Source organism: Sander vitreus, chromosome 6 (genome assembly GCF_031162955.1).
Source record: "Sander vitreus isolate 19-12246 chromosome 6, sanVit1, whole genome shotgun sequence".
NCBI lineage: Eukaryota > Metazoa > Chordata > Actinopteri > Perciformes > Percidae > Sander > Sander vitreus.
In genome coordinates, this window is record NC_135860.1 from 4,128,427 (window position 1) to 4,147,950 (window position 19,524).

Below are 19,524 nucleotides of genomic sequence, written 5' to 3' on the forward strand. Positions count from 1 at the left end.
TGAAGGTGTGAGGCGGCCACCAGAGCTGGAGAAGACGAATCACAGTGTCCATTATACTTTGCTGATTGCTTGTGTTTTGGTGGCCTTCGTCCTTGGCGCCTTCCTCTCTGGCTTCCTTGTCTCCTGCTACTGTAACCACACCGGCCACAAGACTAAGAAGTTGTCGAAAGATCCCGAGGCCCCCATCCCGCACGCCCTGTCCCTCCGCAGCCTGGCCAAGCTCAATGGCCTCCTGGACAGCCAGAGCAAAGATGACAAAATGGAGGTGTCATCTCCAAAGATCTACAACTCTTTCTTCGCCAACAGCAAGGAGCATCACCCACCAAGGAGAAACGGCCATCACGCAATGACAATGGGAGACCTGGTCCACCACCAACACCACCTCCACCATTCCTCAGAGCTATCTGGTCTGCCAACACCAGACTCAACCCCAGAACTGCCCATCAAGAGCATGAAAGCCTTCAAGAACCAGTGGGAGAAGAACCAGAATTGCAACAATGCCAAGGAAGCAAAGTCCCACAACACTGGCTCCAGGCCCAGCTCAGCCCTGCTTCACCAGCAGGTCTTCCCGTACTCCCATGGCCTGTCCAATGGGCAGCCATTAGTCAGCCACCTCCATCCAGAAGAACGCAAAATCCACAATGTTGAACGTGTGCTATCTCAGCAACCTTACCCTGGTTACTCCCAGAAGGTGATGGAGGTTACCTCACTGGATGAGCTCCTGAAGCACATCCACGAGGCAAGCTGCAGCAAGAACTCCCAGTTAATGAGCCCGTCGGGTCTAATGGCCTGCGCTGGTGGAGGTCAGCTAGCATTCGCCAACCGCATCCAACCTCAGATTCCTGAGACAGAATCAGCCCCCTACTACAGCTCGTCCACGTTACCACGAGACAGCCTCACCCGACGCATGGATGTTCCTCCGGAAATTCCCCCACACCACCAGTCCACCCTGGAGAGGAGGCACTCCTCCCAGAGGCACTCGCTGATTGCTGCCGCCACCAAGATGCCCAATGGTGGCGGAGGAGGAGGAGGAGGAGGAGGAGGAATGATACCTCGCCAGCACAGCTTCAGCCAACGAAATGGTGGGCCCCACCAGCCGCCTCCCCTCCTGGCACGGATGAACTCGACAGGCAGCGCCTGTGAGGTTCACTACCCCCTCATCCCCAATGGGTACCTGACACGCCAGCACAGCTACAATGGAGAGCAGCAGGAGGTCCAACACAGGGCCGCTATCGTCCGCCGGGCCTCCTCTCTCAAACCCGACGTCCCTCCCAAGCCCCTGTTCATACCTGCCACGTCCCCCGTCAACCAACAGGGAAAGTTCAACTATTGAGGAGGTACACTCCTGAACTAGAGAGGGAGTCTCCCTCCTTGTGTCTTCTTAAAGGAACTTCCTTTTGAAGAAATGCAGTGGGTTCAAGGTTGCAGACCTTCACACGAGAACCATCGTGTGGCAGCCAGTGTCACTGTTGATGAAAGCCTCAACCAAACTTGTTTTTTCCCTCTTCTTTTTGTCCAACGAATATCTTTGTACCATATTGGTATTGCTCAGCTACTTGCTTATTATAGAACTGCTGACTCGGGTGACGTGACACGCCACCTCCTTATATTAGGCTGCCAATGTCCTCAGTGTGGATTTACAATGCAACTTAGTTTTTGGACGTGTTGATGTTGGAAGAACTTTGCACATCAGTCATCTTGAAGACTTTAAAAGCCGGAGGCTCCTGCGATGCTTAGATTCATGCTTTTGCTTAACCTTTTCTGATGTAGTGTTGGTAACCAGTCCCCACCCACCCCACCCTCGAATGTGTTTATATTATGCATGTGTGTGTATATATATGTGTGTTTATATCCACACCGTATATGTATACATATACATATGCAGTATATGTAACCTGTGGTGAAAAGTCAGCAAATTCCCCTGAAAGTAGTTATGTCTTTGCCTTACTATACTCTTTCATCTTTGGGCATATCAAACAATCCCCCCCACCCCCTAAGAAAGATCTTAGGGACACCAAATCATGCACTTCATTGATACATTGTCAGTTGGCTAAAAACACTGAACCAAATTTGTTCGTGTTGATAAGAGAAAGGAAATACTTCGACAAAGCAGCTAAACTCGTCTATTCTCTTTTCTTTTCCCGTCCCAGCAGATGTCGGGTCAGAAGTGACGTAATCGGGTCCATTTAAGTCCGTCGAGAATGTTTCTATAAGATTGGTGCTCCACACATCTAGTGTGTCTAACATCCTCTGAAATGGAAACAAACAAAACTGAATACTCTTGGACTCAAAGAGGACAAGTCAAAAATGCCATGCCATCTGGCAATATGAGAATGAACATAAAACATAGAACGGACTGCAGTTATAATAATTATTAACTTTGTGGCTATTGGTTGTAAATAAAGGAATACTTACTAGCCAAAATTTAACTGTATGTGTAAATGTGTGCCTTATTTAATAATAGTGTGTGACATGGGGGTAGGGGTTAATGCAAGGGACTCAGATGGCTACTATGCTACAGTATATTGTAGGTGTTTCATTTTCTATGGTCGTCAGTATGTGTCATACAGTATCTATTGTATATTTGAAGAGTTTCATTCCAGAATGAGATATTTGTCACCTGTTCTGATTACTGCAAGTATGATTGTAACACTCACTAAAGAATCATATGTTATATCTTGAGTATATTGAGCCCTTTTTCTTTCACAAAGTAATATTTTACAAATTGTCATCTGTTATTTTGAAAATTATTAAACACCAGATATATAGATATATATTGTTTGGATGGATACAGTGTTTTGGAATGAAACCCTTCATTTCTCTTTGTTAAGTTGTTGTTTTTTTTTATCCCAGAAGTGTGAGCCTGCAGATTTTATTTTGGAAGAGCTTGGGAAAGCAAGTACACAGCCTGAGACTGCAGACATTCAGGTTTGACTGCCTCCGTATTATGTCACTTTCCACTGGGTGTCACTTTTCCTATAGGTGCCATTGTTCACTTTTTGTTTTTTTATTTTAGCATTAGCATCACTTTGGGTTTCTAAAGGAGCAGCTCACAGTTCCTCTTAAGTTATCTCCTACAGACCTGTAGCCATTGTAGAAGTCTATCGGAGAAGGCTGGTGGATGGAGAAAATATGTGGCGTGTGGTCCAAAGCTTAATGTTTAGAAATGTATTTTTTTTATTATTATTATTATTATTATTATTCTGAGAGAGAAAAAACATGTTGTACTAAAAAAAAAAATCAGAAAATGGATGAAGGGTGCCATTATGAAACTGGACTTCTACAATGGTTACCGCTGTAGATTTAGACTTGACCTGTGTCAACAGGTGTCAACATCAACAATGCAGGAAGCAAATAAATGGGAGTGGAGATTTAGGAAATATGTGGAAACATGGAGAAGTGCAATGAACTCTGATCCGACAAGCTGAGATTGTTTCTTGGATCGATACAATGGGGGAGCCGGTTCCCAGGTGGCCATGCCGCCAAACATCTGCTGAGGGTTTTCCTCAGGGAAGGTGATGCCAGTTGGCTCTGCCTCGGAATAATCACGACTCCAAGAATCTCCGCTCTTGTACTTTTCAGCAGAGTCACTTTGGCCACGGTTGACTGGAACCGTGATCAATTCTGTGAAAAACGGCACCACGCTACTTACTGTATCTGAAAATTGTGTTTTATTGATTGAAATTTCCCCGAGCTCATTTGACCCAATATCAAGTTTACTACTCGTACTACAACGCCAGTAAATGAAGGAAAATCGGCCGACCACAATGTTAGTTGAATGGGGAAAAAAAAGGTTTATTTGGATATTAACGGGCAGCAGAGCATAAAATCGCTTTCGAACAACAAATGCAAAACATCCGACTTGATTTAAGGTCATGACCGTAATGTTTCATAAGAGGAATTGTGGCAGCTACAGTTTTTGAGTGGAAGTGGGTTTTTTTGGAGGGGTTTTTTTTTGGCCGTTGATCGATTGTAAGGGAGAGGGAGCGGTCTCGCTCCATCAGTATTTGATTTGGTGTAAATACATTCTATCTGGTCCGGGTCTCATTGATTCAGTATTACGGTTTTTTCTGTTTGATTTCCAGGCTACGCCTCTTGAATTACTCTGAATTTGGTCTCACAGAATACCATTGTATGTCTCTTATACTAGGAATAAAATGAAAATACGAAGAAAGTGTCTCACTGGTGAATGTGTTAAAATAATCCAAGTCCGATCACTATGGGTGATGCACCAAACACAACAGCTGTGTAATGAACTGCAGTGCAACACAATCGCCTGTACAAACTTTCTGAAGGGTGTTTTATACAGTTTGTGTTGTTGTTTTGAGAGTGTAGGTAATGTTTCTGTCGTCATGTCTTCGGACCCTCTTGTCTGTCAGGACAGTCCCAAAAAACTGATTGGTGGAAAGTTGGGAACAAGGGATTTATTTCTTGATGCAGATAATTCTTTTAAAATAATATCTTAAAGGAATCCTCCACCATTTTGGGAACTACACCACTTTGCTGTCTCACTGGGGGGTTGTATTAATCAAATCTGTGTGTTTAGTACAGAGAGGTCCAAGAAGTGTTTAGCTTAGCTTGTACGGTGGGGGCAATAAGCACACATCACTACTGTAGTCTTCACTAGGAAAGCAATGTACCATTACAGCAGCATGAGGGGAAGAAGACAGCACACTCCAAACATACTTGGACAAGCCACAAAGAGGTGAGTTTGATGCTTTATTAAATGTATTGTATTCAAACAAATTGTTTCTCTTTTGGCTTTAAGCGAGTTTGGCAAAGTCATGGGAGCAGCCCAAGGCCACTACAGTACCATTCACTTTGACATAGTAAGCTTCCAGGACTAGCTTCCCATGCAGGGGATGAGCCAATCCTGTTCTGACTGAACCTGAAGAAAAATAGGGAAAAAACGGACATAAAAGTTGGCATTTTGAAAAAAAAAAAAAAAAAAGATGCTATAAAGACCGATTTTTACTTTAAGGTACCTGCTTCTTGTACTGTCTTTGTGTCATTTACAAACATTTTCTATTTCACAGGAGTAAACTTCTCACAATTTCCTGGAGAGAACCATACCATTTGTCTCTCGATGCTTTAAATAGAGACAGGGTTCAATTGGTGGACTTCAAACAGAATTATTACAATTAATTGCTAAGCTGTAATGTAGTCTTTTAGTCGCTGCACAGCAGATCAGCCCAACATCCAAAAATTGGCAATTCAACATAGAAGAAAAACATTTTGAGTGCTAAATACATGATTAATAAATATTGGCTTTAAATAGAGCAGTTCTTTTTCTGTCTCTGTTGTATCAAATGACAGTTATTTCCAGGAAACGTATAAATAGGCGTTATTAGAGAGCCTGTATAATAAATAATTACCAGAAATATTTAAAGGATTGAGCAGCCTTGGTGCGGGTACATGCTGTCTAAGTGCTTTCCACTATTGAACAGGTGATTCTTTTATTTTGTTCACCAAATATAAGCCCTGCTAGTTGTCGAGGATAGACACGTAATTACCTCGCACATAATGTTCCTCCAGCACAGCACAGCACTTGGAATATAATAATACCAGTGAACATTATGTCATACCCTAACTGATGGAGGACTCCTTGTTCCCCTCACATGTTCCCTCTATATTTGAGCACCTTGCTGCATAAATTGTTAATATCTGTTCATGATAACAGCAACCTGCAACCCAGCAGTCTGTCGGACAGAGTTTCAGTAAGATCTATATTTTATCAATATTCCACCACAGAGCAAATTGTGGCGTTAAATAAATAAATAAATCTGAATTTAACTGCTAAGTCACATTTACTAATAGCCTCCCCGTGGCCTATTACATAAAAGATAATAAACAATCATGGTGTGAATGCACCCCTACAGTGAGTAAACGGGAGGTTCAGGGTCATGCTGAGAGACATCTGTGCAGGTATAGGCTGCATTTACACTAATGGTTTAAAAACCAATATCTTTTCCTACATTTACTCGTGTCCACACTACTCCGGTTGTTCTGAGCCACCTAAAACTGAGACATTTGGAAACACTGCTGCCCCCTTTTTGGTTTGGCTACAAAGCAACTCTTGTAGTCTGGACGGCCAGAAACTGAGACCTTTGGAAACGATGATGCACGTCAGTCAGTCTTATCGGTTAGGTAGGCTTACATACCTTTCAGTAACCGCTCCATCTCGTCGACCCAAGCAAATCAATCCCTGGTCTTACTTTTCGGTATTGTTGTCCTTTCTCCAAAGTATTTTCTGTATTTTACTACATCCAGGAATTTCCGCAGAGTAACGTCAGACCATCTGCTTCCTCTTTACACCGCCACATGCATACCCAGTGTATGAGAATGATCATGTGATATGCATTGTCAGACGTGTTAACATGGATGGAGATTAGTTCTGCTACTGGAGCTAAAACTCGTGTGGACGGAGATCGTTACTGAATCAAAACGCTGCTTAAAAAACTCATCAGAATTACACAAATTGCATTGTCCCACTTCATATCAGGTTTTATTTGCCAAGGTTTTGAGAATCTTTGAGTTTTTGTTTATTAAAAAATAGTTAAGTTACAATACTGTGAGCATCATGGACAACTGTTTTATTACAGTGGAGGCAGAAATCTCAGATATGGATGTTTTAAAAGATGTGCAGATATAACCAAAAGCATTCCTACAGGTAAATGAGAAAAAAATGTGTATCTGTTATTTCTGGGCGAAGCGACCCTTAACTGTAAGAAACTCATTTCAGGGATATAAACCAGCAGAAATGTGCGTTGAAACACTGCTGGAAGAGCAGACATTTTCAATCATCCTCGTATTGTGTTTGCAGCTGAAGTCTCCACAGGTTCCTCCAGTCTGAATGCAGAGTTTGAGCAGGTTGATTATAAATGTAAAGGGCCTGCAGCAGCAACCACACAGAGCCACCACATCAGCTTTACTGCCATTTCAAGGAATTTAGTGAGCCAGACTTCACTGTAATGTCCCTCAATGTGATGTTTTGTCCTCCAGCAAATGCATTATTGCTGAGGTGTTATTGTACAAACCTGTTTTGGCATTTATGTTTTCCTCTGAATACAGTGAAAGGACTCTGATGGGTGTTGAGATTGACCTTTTAGCCGAAACAGTTCTCCTAATGAGGTGGTATTGATTAGTTTATGCAATTATCCTCCCCGCAGTCTATTAGATAATCGTGTGTGTGTGTGTGTGTGTGTGTGTGGTCCAAAAACCGGAAGTCCAGTATACTTGTGGGGTCCAGACAGCTTTGTGGGACCAAAATGCTGGACCCCACAAGTTTAAAGGGCTGTTTGAGGGTTAAGACTTGGTTTTAGGATTAGGGTTAGAATTAGGTTATGGTTAGGGTGAGGGTAAGGGTTAAGGTTAGGCATTTAGTTGTGATGGTTAAGGTTAGGGTAAGGGGCTAGGGAATGCATTATGTCAATGACGGGTCCCCACAAAGATAGTGCCACAAACCTGTGTGTGTGGTCGTTCCCTGGCTGTGTACCACAAGGAGGAGAGGTGACGGAGAGATGGAGGTGTTTGTTGCAGTTTGAGATTGAAGCCAGACTGGAAAATGGACAGCAATTAGCCTCAGCATAATTATCGGATTCCAGCAAAACGGCAGTCGATGGCCCACAGTCTCAGAGAGGTCTGCACGTTTCCATTCACATGTCTGCTGATGATGGAAATAAACCTCCACTGAAATCATGATTTAACCCTTCTGTTGTCCTCGGGGCAAATTTGACCCAATTTTAAAAAGTAAGAAAGGTAAGAAATATGGCTTTTTTTCAACCAAATTGTCAAAAAAAATACGTTGGAAAAAAGTTTCGGAAAAAGCTTCAAATGGGGGAGGGGGACCAATACGTTTAAAAATCGACAAAAACATAAGGAAAAGAGCCAAAAACATCAGGAAAAGCTTCAAAAACATCGGAGAAAGGGACAAATGTCGAAACAAGTAACAAAATGATGACAAAAGTGACATATACTTCAGGAAAATATACAATATACAAAGTAACGACCAAAGCATTGAAAAACAAAAGTTTTAATTTTAACTTTTGACCCAGAAAAACAAAAAGTTGCATTGTTGACAGGAAGACAACACAAGGGTTTACTCAATAAGCGTGATCGCTGCACAGGGAAAGGTCAAGTCACTGGTGTGTTTTTTATTATGTAATTCTTCTAAGTAGAAGCCAATTCCATGTAATTAAGGTGGTCTGGATCAACGGATGTACATTGTCGGGATAAAGCGCCTATATCATAGAATAGATAGGCCTTGTAGCCAGACCATACTCCCATGCTGACAGCACTGTAGGGATAGGTCTGGTATGTATTTGGCATTTGTTTTTCTATACAGTAGGCAAAGGTTGTGAAATGAAGCATTGTGATTTTTTTTTTTTTTTTCTTTTCCCAGGAGCTTCCTACATCGTCAACTAAAGCCTAGAAATGTTCTCAGTCTAGCCTGGAGCTATGTTCACATCCCTGATTCAAGCTTTCACAACTTGCAAGTAAGGCTGACATTTTTACCTCTTTTGTTTCTGTGGTTGGCATTTGGGAAAATTCATGTGGTCAAATCCCCCACTCCCCCCTCCCCCAATATGTTTTTCTACAAAATATTTTGATCTCTAATCCAGTTATTGGCTTTGACCTCGTCTGCACTTTGGATGTCCAGAAAAAAAATAAACAGAAAAAAAGTATCATGGTGTGAGTGACAGAGAAATAACATTTTCCAATTACAGTACACAGTTCCCTACCTCCCTTAATCTGTGTGAATGGTGACTCCATAGATGTTTTACCGCTTTAAATGGGTTTTTGTGTTGTCAGCCATTCCAGCGTGACCTCCTGCACCTTCCCCTCAACCCCTTCGGCCTTCCAAAAAAATACACCTACAGTGGAATCATGGTATGCACCTCAAAATGACTTTCTATTCCCAACGTCTGCACCCTGGCAGCAGCAGGCTGACAGCTGGCATCACAATTCATTATGTGTGTGCTGAAAAAAGGCTGCAAAGGGCTAGGGAGAAGCTCGCACCATATTTAACTATCGAGACCTGTCAGTGAAATAATCCCTGGCACTGACAAGATGCCAGTTTTTTACATTTATTTTTTATTTTACTCTCTTCTATAAAACAGGCATATGTTTGGAAAACACTGATCCTGGTTTCAGGGCACGTGTTCCTTGTCATTAACTTGAAGTCACACTCCTGCCCTCCGTCGGCGTTTTGTGGGGTTTTCCGAGGCTCCTCTTCATATTCTCTCATTCATCACTGTCACCAGTTTCAAAGTAAAAAATCTTAGAGTCCCCACCGTCCGGCAAAACATGGAAACTGTGCTGAAGCCAGAACAAGCATGCTCACATTGCCTAATGTACTATGTATTTAGTTTTTATTTCATCATTGCTCTTAGTGGGACAGTCGGTTTCTGTGTATGCTTTTCCGTATTTTCTGTCATATCTATAATGTTACAATGTCGGATTTTCATGTTAAACTTGGCCAAAGCTTCAAATAATGAGGTAAACGTATTTCAGAGAAATCAGCGTTGTTCATTTCTCCCCAATTTCGGGTCACATTACTTAGTATTTGGTTTAAAAGTCTTGATCTGTGAATCACATTACTGCTGGGACATGTCCGGTTGTGTAGTATTTAGTTTATAAGCCTTTATTGGTGTCTGCTGTATACTTGTTGACTCACCGACTGTACGGAGACAGAAACAACAGGAACGCTAATATGGAAAGCTGACCAATCAGAGCAGACTGGGCTTTTTCGGGTGGGGGGCTTAAAGAGACAGGCGCTCCAACACAGATGGTGAATACAGGTGCAGCAGCCATGGGCAGTATGAGAAAACTAAAGTGTTTTTTGAACATTAAAACATATTTTAGTAGAAACACAAAATACAAGTATGAACCTGAAAATTCTATATAATAGACTCAAGAGGAAAAAATAAATGGGTAAAGAATTGACAGCTATGAACAACTGTGTTGTTACTAATCAAAAGGGTTTATAGCATGTGTTCATGTGGCATGGAAGATAGGGATGCATGTTTACTTGACAGTTTTAACTCAAGATGCTGGCAAACAATTTTACAATATTCCTAAAAGCTCATCAAAGGTTATACAACTGAGCTAACAAATTATTTGCTAAATGTATAATGGCTCCTGGGCGCCTGGGTAGTTCACCTGGTAGAGCAGGCGCCCATATATGGAGGTGTACTCCTCGACGCAGGTTCGACTCCGCCCTGCAGCCCTTTGCTACATCATTCACCCTCTCTCTCCCTTTTCATGTCTTCAGCTGTCCTATATAAACAAAGGCATAAAATGCCCCAAAAATAATCTTAAAAAAATAATTTAAAAAAGTATAATGGCTCCTAATAAGTATAATATGACGAACAATGAATGAAGTGACAATTTGAGATTGCAGAATTTATGTGAGGGTTAAATTTATGTGAGGCTCAGTTTTGATTTGCTACATAGACATGCTAAATGAGATTGCTACATAGCATTTAACATGCCTACAAATAGCTAAGTTTGCTACAGAATGTTAACATGCTGTATTTTAGCATGTCATATTTAGCATATTGTGTAGTGTATGCAGGCCCGCCATCAGGAATTATGGACAGGGTCTGAGTGTAAGACGGGTATATTAGCTTCATAACGTACTAACATGCTAGCTGTAGTATTTTAAAACATGCAGTTAGCTTATAAACCTATTGTTTTTACATGTAACGTTTGCCATGTTAACACACATGAAGGAACATGCTAACATATTCCATCTTAAAGTATACGTTACCCATGGTAAGACTCTATGTTAGCATGTTATATTATCAATAATTTGAAAGAACACCTGAAGTTAATGGGAATTCAAACACTTTTATTGGGTGTTGGATTTAGGAAATTTGACCCGTTGAACACGAAAAGTCAGGAATCACCTATAAAGATTTTATCCTCTGGAGATCATGAATATCCTAACAGCTTTTTTTGGAAAACCATCCCATAGTTGTTAAGATCAAATGTGGGGCCGAAGTGTGTGTGTGTGTGTGTGTGTGTGTGTGTGTGTGTGTGTGAGTGTGTGACTGTCAGCTTTGTCATCATCCAACATGTCGTCTTGGATCAGAGGACGGTTTCTGTGATTTTAATTTGATCTTTTAACTGAGGGACTGAAGTCTTTGGTGGGCTACCTCAGCCTTCTCAGGATCATAAGCTAAGGCTGCATATCTGCTCACCCCCAAGACTCCATTTGAAAGGATCTGAGAAAGTGCCTCATTAAAGCTGGCATTAATTTGAGCTTGTTAAACAACCTGGCACCACTTTCATCTCTTTTTGTGATGGAAACAGCTTTGCTGAAGTTGACAGTAAAGGAAGTTTTCAGTTAAAAGGCAGCAGCTGGATCTCTCCCCATCAGGATGGATTGTGAAAGCAGGGTGAAGGAGCCGGTGCAGAACTTTTCAAAAGTCCTTTTTCTAATTTACTTTCCAAGGCTTTGAAGCTCCGCCTGTGAAGTGTGCGTCCACGTCTGAGAGGAGGGGTATAAAGATGCTTACATTTCTACTTTTAAGATGGGTCCTCATGGTGTCTTTTTCCAAGGTTTCATGTCCTGGGGTCATTGTGGTCAATATCAGTGGTCGAATGCACCAATGTACATTTACACAAGTAGCCTAGTGTACTTAAAGTGCCCATATTATGAAAAAAACACTTTTTCTGGGATTTGGGGGGTGTTATTTTGTGTCTCTGGTGCTTCCACACGCACACAAACTTTGAAAAAAAAACATCCATGCTGTTTTGAGTGAGATACGGTTTCTGAATGTGTCCTGCCTTCAGTCTCCAGGTGAGCTGTTCAAAATCTGCACGGCTTTCTATATAACTAGCCAAAACGAGGGGGCTAGGGGGCTAACTGTTAGCATGCTAGCGCTAGCATGCTAGCTCGTTCTCAATGGCAAAACACTGCTACAACACACACAAATTCACCCTAATCTACAAAATAAATTGTATAGAACTACTGACATGTCCCTGTTCTGCAGGTATTCCACGCAAAGTTGGAAGTGTGCCCTCATTTAGAAGAAGTCTCCCGGCTTATCTTGCATTGTACAGGCCGAAGTTGGAGAAACAGCTAGCTAGCTCATGTAATCCTTAGCTAGCTACTGCGCATGTGCAACTGCCAACAAAGACATTACAGAAGTTGAGATGTCTCACTCTGTAGCTAAAACAGAGACCTGAACACAGGGTGAAAAGAGGAGCTGCAGCAATGTGCAGTACAACAAAAATATGGTGTTTTTTGAAAATTAAACCATGTAAACCTATTCTAATACAATCTCAAAGTACAATTATGAACCTGAAAATGAGCATACACTATTACACATTTTACATACACTACATAACATGTGATGAGCTTAAAAATGTGATGCATTGTTATAACTTAAAGTATATAAATAGTGAAAATGAGCTCATCTTGAACAGATAAGACAGTTAAATGCTACACATAATACATAATAAGGACAAACTGGGACTATTTTTCTGCATTGAATACTTTATTTCTGACACCTGCACGAATTGACTTTGACACTCAGTAAACAACACATTATCACCTTACAAATGTGTATGGCAGAACTAACAGTGGCTTATTTACAACTGGAGCAGACACAGAGCAACAGTAGCATTTATTTGGAGTCCTGATTTTGTCCACTTGACGGTGGTCCACTTGATAAATAGCCTGATGATCAGACTAAATTGCCATTTTGTCTTACTTCAGTCTGACGCTGTGTTCATGTTTACCAAGTTTCTTGTTTGGAAGGGGGGTTATTTTGTCTCGCCCTAACCAATCAGTAGTGAGTGATGTATCCATCCCCCCCTCCCCCCCATTTAATTTCACACAGAATCTACCGTAGCACTTGCGATGAGTGATTAATGAAATATGTCTATTGAAGAGTTCTCATCCACACTTGTTGCCATTTTTCTGTCTCTGCTTTTCATGAATGAATCCTTTATTTTGAACATATGTAAATAAAAAATAAAAAAAAAATACAATTAGAACTAAAAGAACAAAAAAATATTAATTTAACATGGGAATAGGAAGAAGCAGAAGTATTAATTTAATCCTCCCCCTTTTCCACTACTATATAATAATCATCATAAATGGCTTCATATTTTAACCCTAACCCCCATATTTATATCATATCTTTAACACATTCTTTACAATTTCCTACATATGTATATTTACACACCACAAAAAAAGAAAACACACATATTTACATATGTATATATTCACCATAGACAACAATGTAAAATATATACATATGGATAAGGCTAGGTATCTAGCTATGCAGTAGGAAGATGATATCCCTATTCTAAATCCTGCCCAGTAAGCTCTGATTTATTTATCAATAGTTTTGCTAACCAGAGGGGAAACAGAAATAGAACATCAAATAGTTAAACTTAAAAATGTTCATAAAATTCTGTCCCTGTCCTAAACTAAACTCTCTTACTGCATGCTGCCCAGTATTTGCATCATAACTTGGTGCTGTCATGTTACTGAAATCTGTCCAATCAGGCCAGTTTCCAGTGTTTGAAGTGAAGTGTTCATTCAGCAGGTTTACTTCTTTTAATTAAAGAAGCGGTGTCTGCCATAAAAGACAGGGTCGAGCATTGTGAGGGCTTTGTTTTTAAATTCATCCAATAAATACACTTTTAATTAAAATGAAACTTTCTTGCAAACATTACGAAGAGCCTTTTTTTTTCTATTGAGCCAGAGTACAAACTCTAAAAAACAAAACAAAAAAAACACTCCTTTAACAGAGACCATTTGAAGGGTCCGGGGACTAATACTGGTCACAGAGCTTCAGGTTAAGATTCCCAGGTTTGCACAAATATCTCACAGATGTCATCCTCATGTCTGAACAGACTTGTATACGTTAGAGGATGGATACCCGAACCGAGCTCGTCGGGACCCGTCGGGACCCGACAGTACCCGACGGGCCGGGTTCGGACAGATATTTAGAAATGATGTTCGGGTTCGGTCACATCAGCACGATAAGGCATTGAACATTTTAAATTTAAGAAAAGCTTATTATGTAGGTGCGCGCCTGTGTTAACGTGCGCTTGTTGCCCCGTGTGCGCTGATGCGCTCATCTGTTGACATTTCCGAATGCCTTCCTACAGTTGCTTAATAAATCGGGCTTTCCACACAAACAAACGTACATATGTCATAGAAAACAACAAGATTTTAACTGTCGGGCTCGGGTCGGGCTCGGACAGAAATATCTTAATGCCTGTTGGGCTCGGGCCGGGTTCGGTTACTGCTCTGTCCGACGTGGGCCGGGCTCGGACAGAAAAATGTGGCCCAATCCGCACTCTAGTATACATAGATGAGCTGTGATGACACGCTATTTGTGAATAAGATATTGAATTCATAAATGATATGACATGTTCTTTGATGCTCTATAGTGGGAGCGCTTGCTGGACGTTGGGGGCTGTCCCGGGGTGAAAACTAAACAGAAGAAGGTGGGGATAGTTTCATTGTGTAGGCAGCAACCTGAAGAAAACAAACATACCCAGCAACACGGTGCAGGGCATGGAGAAATGTATTATTTCAGACGGAATGAGATCGGCAAATGAAGTTAGACAGTTAACAGACCATTACTATGGACTCTACAGGACAATATTCATAACCTGGATTAATCTTTTGAAAAACCCTTGTTATCCTTTTGATCTGTTGACACTTCCGGACTAAAGGAATATTAACAAGCCAGGAATGGACCGGGATTGAGCATTTAGGACAGCCTACAGGTAGGGAAGCGTCATCATTTAGTCCTTTTTTTTCTTCTTTTCAATAGCATGAGCACTAAGATTATGAAGAATGCTTTGGTGCTTATGATTTCAGTAAAATGAACTGAATGATTGAATTGCAGAGAATTTTACTAATCAAATGATGTGCAGCATGTCCATATTGACAAAAGTTTTGAACTTTTGTGTTTAAATGCTTATTCTGTAACATGTCAACTCACGTAAGTTACGTAACCGGGTCGCCGGTGACATTAGAGATCGACGCCAACGCACAAGTGTAAACTTCAGGCCACTTACGTGGGCTACGAAAGCTCTGCGTGGAGCCTCCGCAGAACCATAAATCACGCTTTAGGTGGAACAGTAAAGGCTGTAGCACCTTACCAATCACCTCTAGACGTCACACAAGCTGTAAAAGTGATTGGTCAGGTCCCACATGAAGCCCGCCATGTCTCTCGGCAAAGTCACGGCTAGAATTTATGACTCAATGATCGATTTATGTCAGACTACATGTTGAAGCCAATTATAGCATGCAGTCTTTCACGACCTGCATGATGTGCAAAGGTTGGCTGTTGTAAATGTTGTCAAATCGAGAAAAAAAGGGGGGAGTATTGGTCGTCTTCCACTATGCTGCACTACACAGGAATGTCTTTCAGATCTGCCCTTTATAGGCTGAAATCTGATCCCAGCATTATTCTGACAAATATAAAATTCTTGTGTACAAAATGTACGTAGTAATGACATAATTACAGAGTGGAAGATGAACCATTAGGATAGCAAGAAGATGTGGACAACACAAATTGCTACTCCAATTTAAAAGCTTGTACAAATACACAGACGCAGACAGTTTGATCCCTTTTAATTTTGCACATTCAGCTCAGTAAGTGGAGGCTAAATAAGGATTCTCAGCAACACATTTAGGAGGTGGTCCTAATATTCACATGGAAATACAACCAAAGAAAGCTGGTTAGATTGGCCACATGCTCTTTATCAGTCGGATAAAAAATAAAATAGTGGAACAAGAAGGGTTATTTTACAAGCCAAGAAAAGAGTCAGCAACTCACTCTGTCCTGCAAAAAGCCAATAAGTCTCACTCCACTGTGTCTATGCTGTTTATTTTAACTGTAAGCCCGCGTTGGCAGCTCGCCCGGAGGGTTTGGGGAGGACTTGTAGGCCGCAAACTGCAGCACATTTGGAGGCTTTAAAATGCTCCATAAACACTGGTGGAGAAACACACAACCCCCCCCCCCCCCCCCCCCCCCCCCCCACACACTGAGCAACTCCTTTTTCCCGAAAATGGCTTCAGTGAAAACTATTACATTTCTCAATCTGATATGACTGCTGACTTTTCATAAGCATTTCCATGAAAGAGTCCTTTATGCCGAAGCAAATGAGAGGAGAAATTACTGTTGTTATACCATGTCTGGGCTGCCAGGAACATCACAGAGCTCTGTCCTTCTTATGAAATCCTTCCGAACTGATTGAATGGAGCAGACCGAGCTAGAGCCGATAAGCGTTTAAAAAACCTTCTGGCTACTGGAGAGTCAGAAGTAGCTGACTAACCTCTCTGGTTTAGTCATACTGGAGCATTGATTCTCAGCTGACCTACATAAGTCTGGCAGATTCTACCCGCTGTCTTACCTCCGTCCGGCAGTCGGTGACGGTCATTTCACAAACATTTGGTTTACCGCCTCGTTTTCAGTTTCGTAAAAGCCGTGTTTGCTTTGTCTGGACCCTGATCCCATTTGTCTGCTTTACGATTGAAACCTGGTGATAGAACAACATTTAAGTTCACCTTTTGTGTGATTTTTATCAGCTCTTTTTCTCCACCATGATTGCGTTTGTTTTGTGTTCTTTGTGTGTGTCTTTTGTGTGTATTGTCGATGCTTCTTTGTAAGCCAGGTCTCACTTATAAAGTCACAGAGAAATGGCAGTTAAAGCCTCTTTATCATGATGCGATGCATCTCTGAGGGAAGCTCGAAATACATTACCCTTTTACCAAATGAAAGGGCAAAGTTATGAGAGGGATTCAAATCAAATCCTTTAGATTTGATCCCTGAATCGTCGGCGTTGATTGGTGAATATGGAGCTTCAGAGGACTGTTGGCCTCCACCCACACCTCCCTCACCTGATTTGTTACATCAGGATGCGTAGGATGAGGGAGAAATTGATAAATTACACCCCAACTACATCCTTTGGAAATTTGCACACAACCCCAAACCATAATATCTCTCTGCTAGCTACAATGACCCACAAGCTGTCAAATGAGATGTTATATGATAGGCGGGGTTAGCTTGTCGTCCCAAATTACATTTGATTGGACACATTTATGTTTATGCCCTCGAGTGCAGAATGAGTTATCAAATATATTTAACATTGTAAAGGAAGAGAAAAGACGGAGGTTTTTTTTATCAAACTAGTCTCAAAATGAGTTTTTAGGCTAGCAGCAAGGCTTTAGGGATAACATTGTTGGTCTAGACTGAAATGTTTGCAATTAGCAAATGTTAATGTTAGCATTTAGCTCAAAGCACCGCTGTCTACATGTAAATACAGCCTCATAAAGCTTTTAGCTTATGTACAGTATGTATATAAATAACTTAACTATAAACCCAAGGACTCAGTATTAGACTTTATAATAATGATATTCTTTATTTCAAGATGCAGTAGGTAAGACTTATAAAACTAACTTTCTGTCATATTTGTTGAAACTGACCCTATGTTCCAGTAGAATTACATGAAGCAGGTCATTTAAAAAAAAAGAATCCAGCTTGTTTTTGCTCCCTGTTCAGATGCACCAATCATGGCCATCATGTCTAACTGCGTGTCAATCACTGATCATGCACACGCATTCGTTCTCCCTTGTTGGGGGAGGGGCTTAGGAGACCGTTTTGGGCTTTAGCAGAAAAGGGGGAGGGACTGAGAAGTTGTCGATGTTCAAGTTCTTTGGCTAAGTCCTGGATCTTCGCAATTCTACCTACAGCACCTTTCATCGTGATTTTTTTCGGGTAATTTTAATCCCAGTAAAGCAGTCTGGCAAAAATCTGCTTCTTACTATGAGCTGTGTGGTCATACGTGAACATTTTCAGCCAAAGTTTAATCGGTATTGGTTTTTGATTACGTGACAGACTTCCTGTATTTGTGGTTTTTCCTGAGCTTGTCTTAATGCTTGGGGAGGGACTCAGTTGGAAAAAGGTGATGTCACACAACTCTGTGCACCAATCAGGATTTTAGCAATGCCTTATGATGTTTTGTTTCAACTCTCTGAACATTGGTTGTTGCACATTTAGCGATGATAACAATGTTATGAAGAAATACTTGGATGTTTGATTGAAACCATGTTTCAGTGACTTTAAAAAAAGGAAAACATGATTTCATACCTTGATAATGACGTTTCATTTTCACAAATTGGATTAATTCCAAGGGTGTTTTTATCTTTTCTCTTCAAATCTGTTTATGTGTAATTTCATTTCACAGGCAATACGAACAGGAGAGGCCAGCAGAGGAGCCTGCCAATGCTTTACTACTACTACGTTACATTCGCTACTGTTCAGCTGTTTTAGAGTGGTGAGATACCTGGCTTCTCTTTGACTTAATTGTCTTTGGCTCTGAGGCTCATATTCACCTTATGTTGCTTTCTGTGTCTCCTTTTCTTCAGGTTGGGACACGAACACACTGGAAATGATGCCGGTAGGAACCGGTAAGAAAGTTACAACACTTGGATATATATATATATATATCTATATATATATATATATCTCATGTATTGTATATATCATATATTGTATAATAAATAAACTGTCAAAGGATGGAAGGTGTGTTTCTACATTTTAAACGGTTTGGAAAGATTTAGAAAATTGGGGTCACATTTTAAAGTGCTCATATTATGCTTTTTGGCTTTTTCCCTTTCCTTTATTGTGTTATATATCTTTTTTTGTGCACGTTATAGGTTTACAAAGTGAAAAAGCCCAAAGTCCACCCCAAAGGGACTTACCATCTCCAACAGAAAACACTGTTCACAAACTGCTCCAAACAGCTCTACTGTAGTCCAGCCTTTACTTCAGAGACAAACGTGGTCACTTTGTAACACACGTTATAATGCTCGCCTAGCTGCTAGCGTGGCACGCCCTCATACTCTGCTTCTGACTGGCTAGTAGTCCTTACCTAGTTACTGCGAATGTGTGACTCCCAACAAAGATGGAACAGAAGTGAGATGTCTCACTCTGTAGCTAAAACAGAGAGCTCAACACACAGGGGGAAAAGAGGAGCTGCAGCAATGTGCAGTACAACAAAAATATATATATATTTTTTTTTTAATTAAACCATGTAAACCTATTCTGGTATAGCCTGAAAATGAGCATAATATGAGCACTTTAAAACTAATGCCTACCATACACTAGACGCTGGAAAGACTTTTGAAAAGAGTAAAGTTGATTTTGGCAAAGTGTCAAGCAAGAAAAAGGCTTAAGACAGCTCGGACTGAATTTTATGACCACCTTACACCAAACAATTGAGACGACGGGAGCGCGCCCCAACTCAAGCAATTTAGTTTTTATTTATAAATGAATAAAAAATAACAATGAAGAAATTCTAAAAGATCTAGCCATTAAGACATCTAACCAGTTTCTGAATAGATCTATACTACACACGGTTCTTTAAAAACAAATAAAGGCAAAGGCAATAACAAAGAAAAACAAATCCATAGAAATAAAATATTAAATTGTCATATCAAGAGAAAGAAATTATGAAAAACCACAAGTTTGTATACTTGAA

At 40.8% G+C, this 19,524-nt stretch overlaps 1 protein-coding gene across 6 annotated transcripts in view; it reads left to right on the plus strand.

Annotated features, from left to right (window-relative positions):
- sema6cb (semaphorin 6Cb) overlaps positions 1–4,174 on the plus strand; it is a 159,696-nt gene extending 155,522 nt beyond the window's left edge. For all 6 annotated transcript variants that reach the window (XM_078252130.1, XM_078252134.1, XM_078252135.1 and 3 more), the window contains one exon: positions 6–4,174. In XM_078252130.1, coding sequence (XP_078108256.1) covers positions 6–1,333 — 1,328 coding nt within the window. In that variant the 3' untranslated portion in view covers positions 1,334–4,174. The remainder of the gene's footprint in view (positions 1–5) is intronic.
- Positions 4,175–19,524: the final 15,350 nt, after the last annotated feature.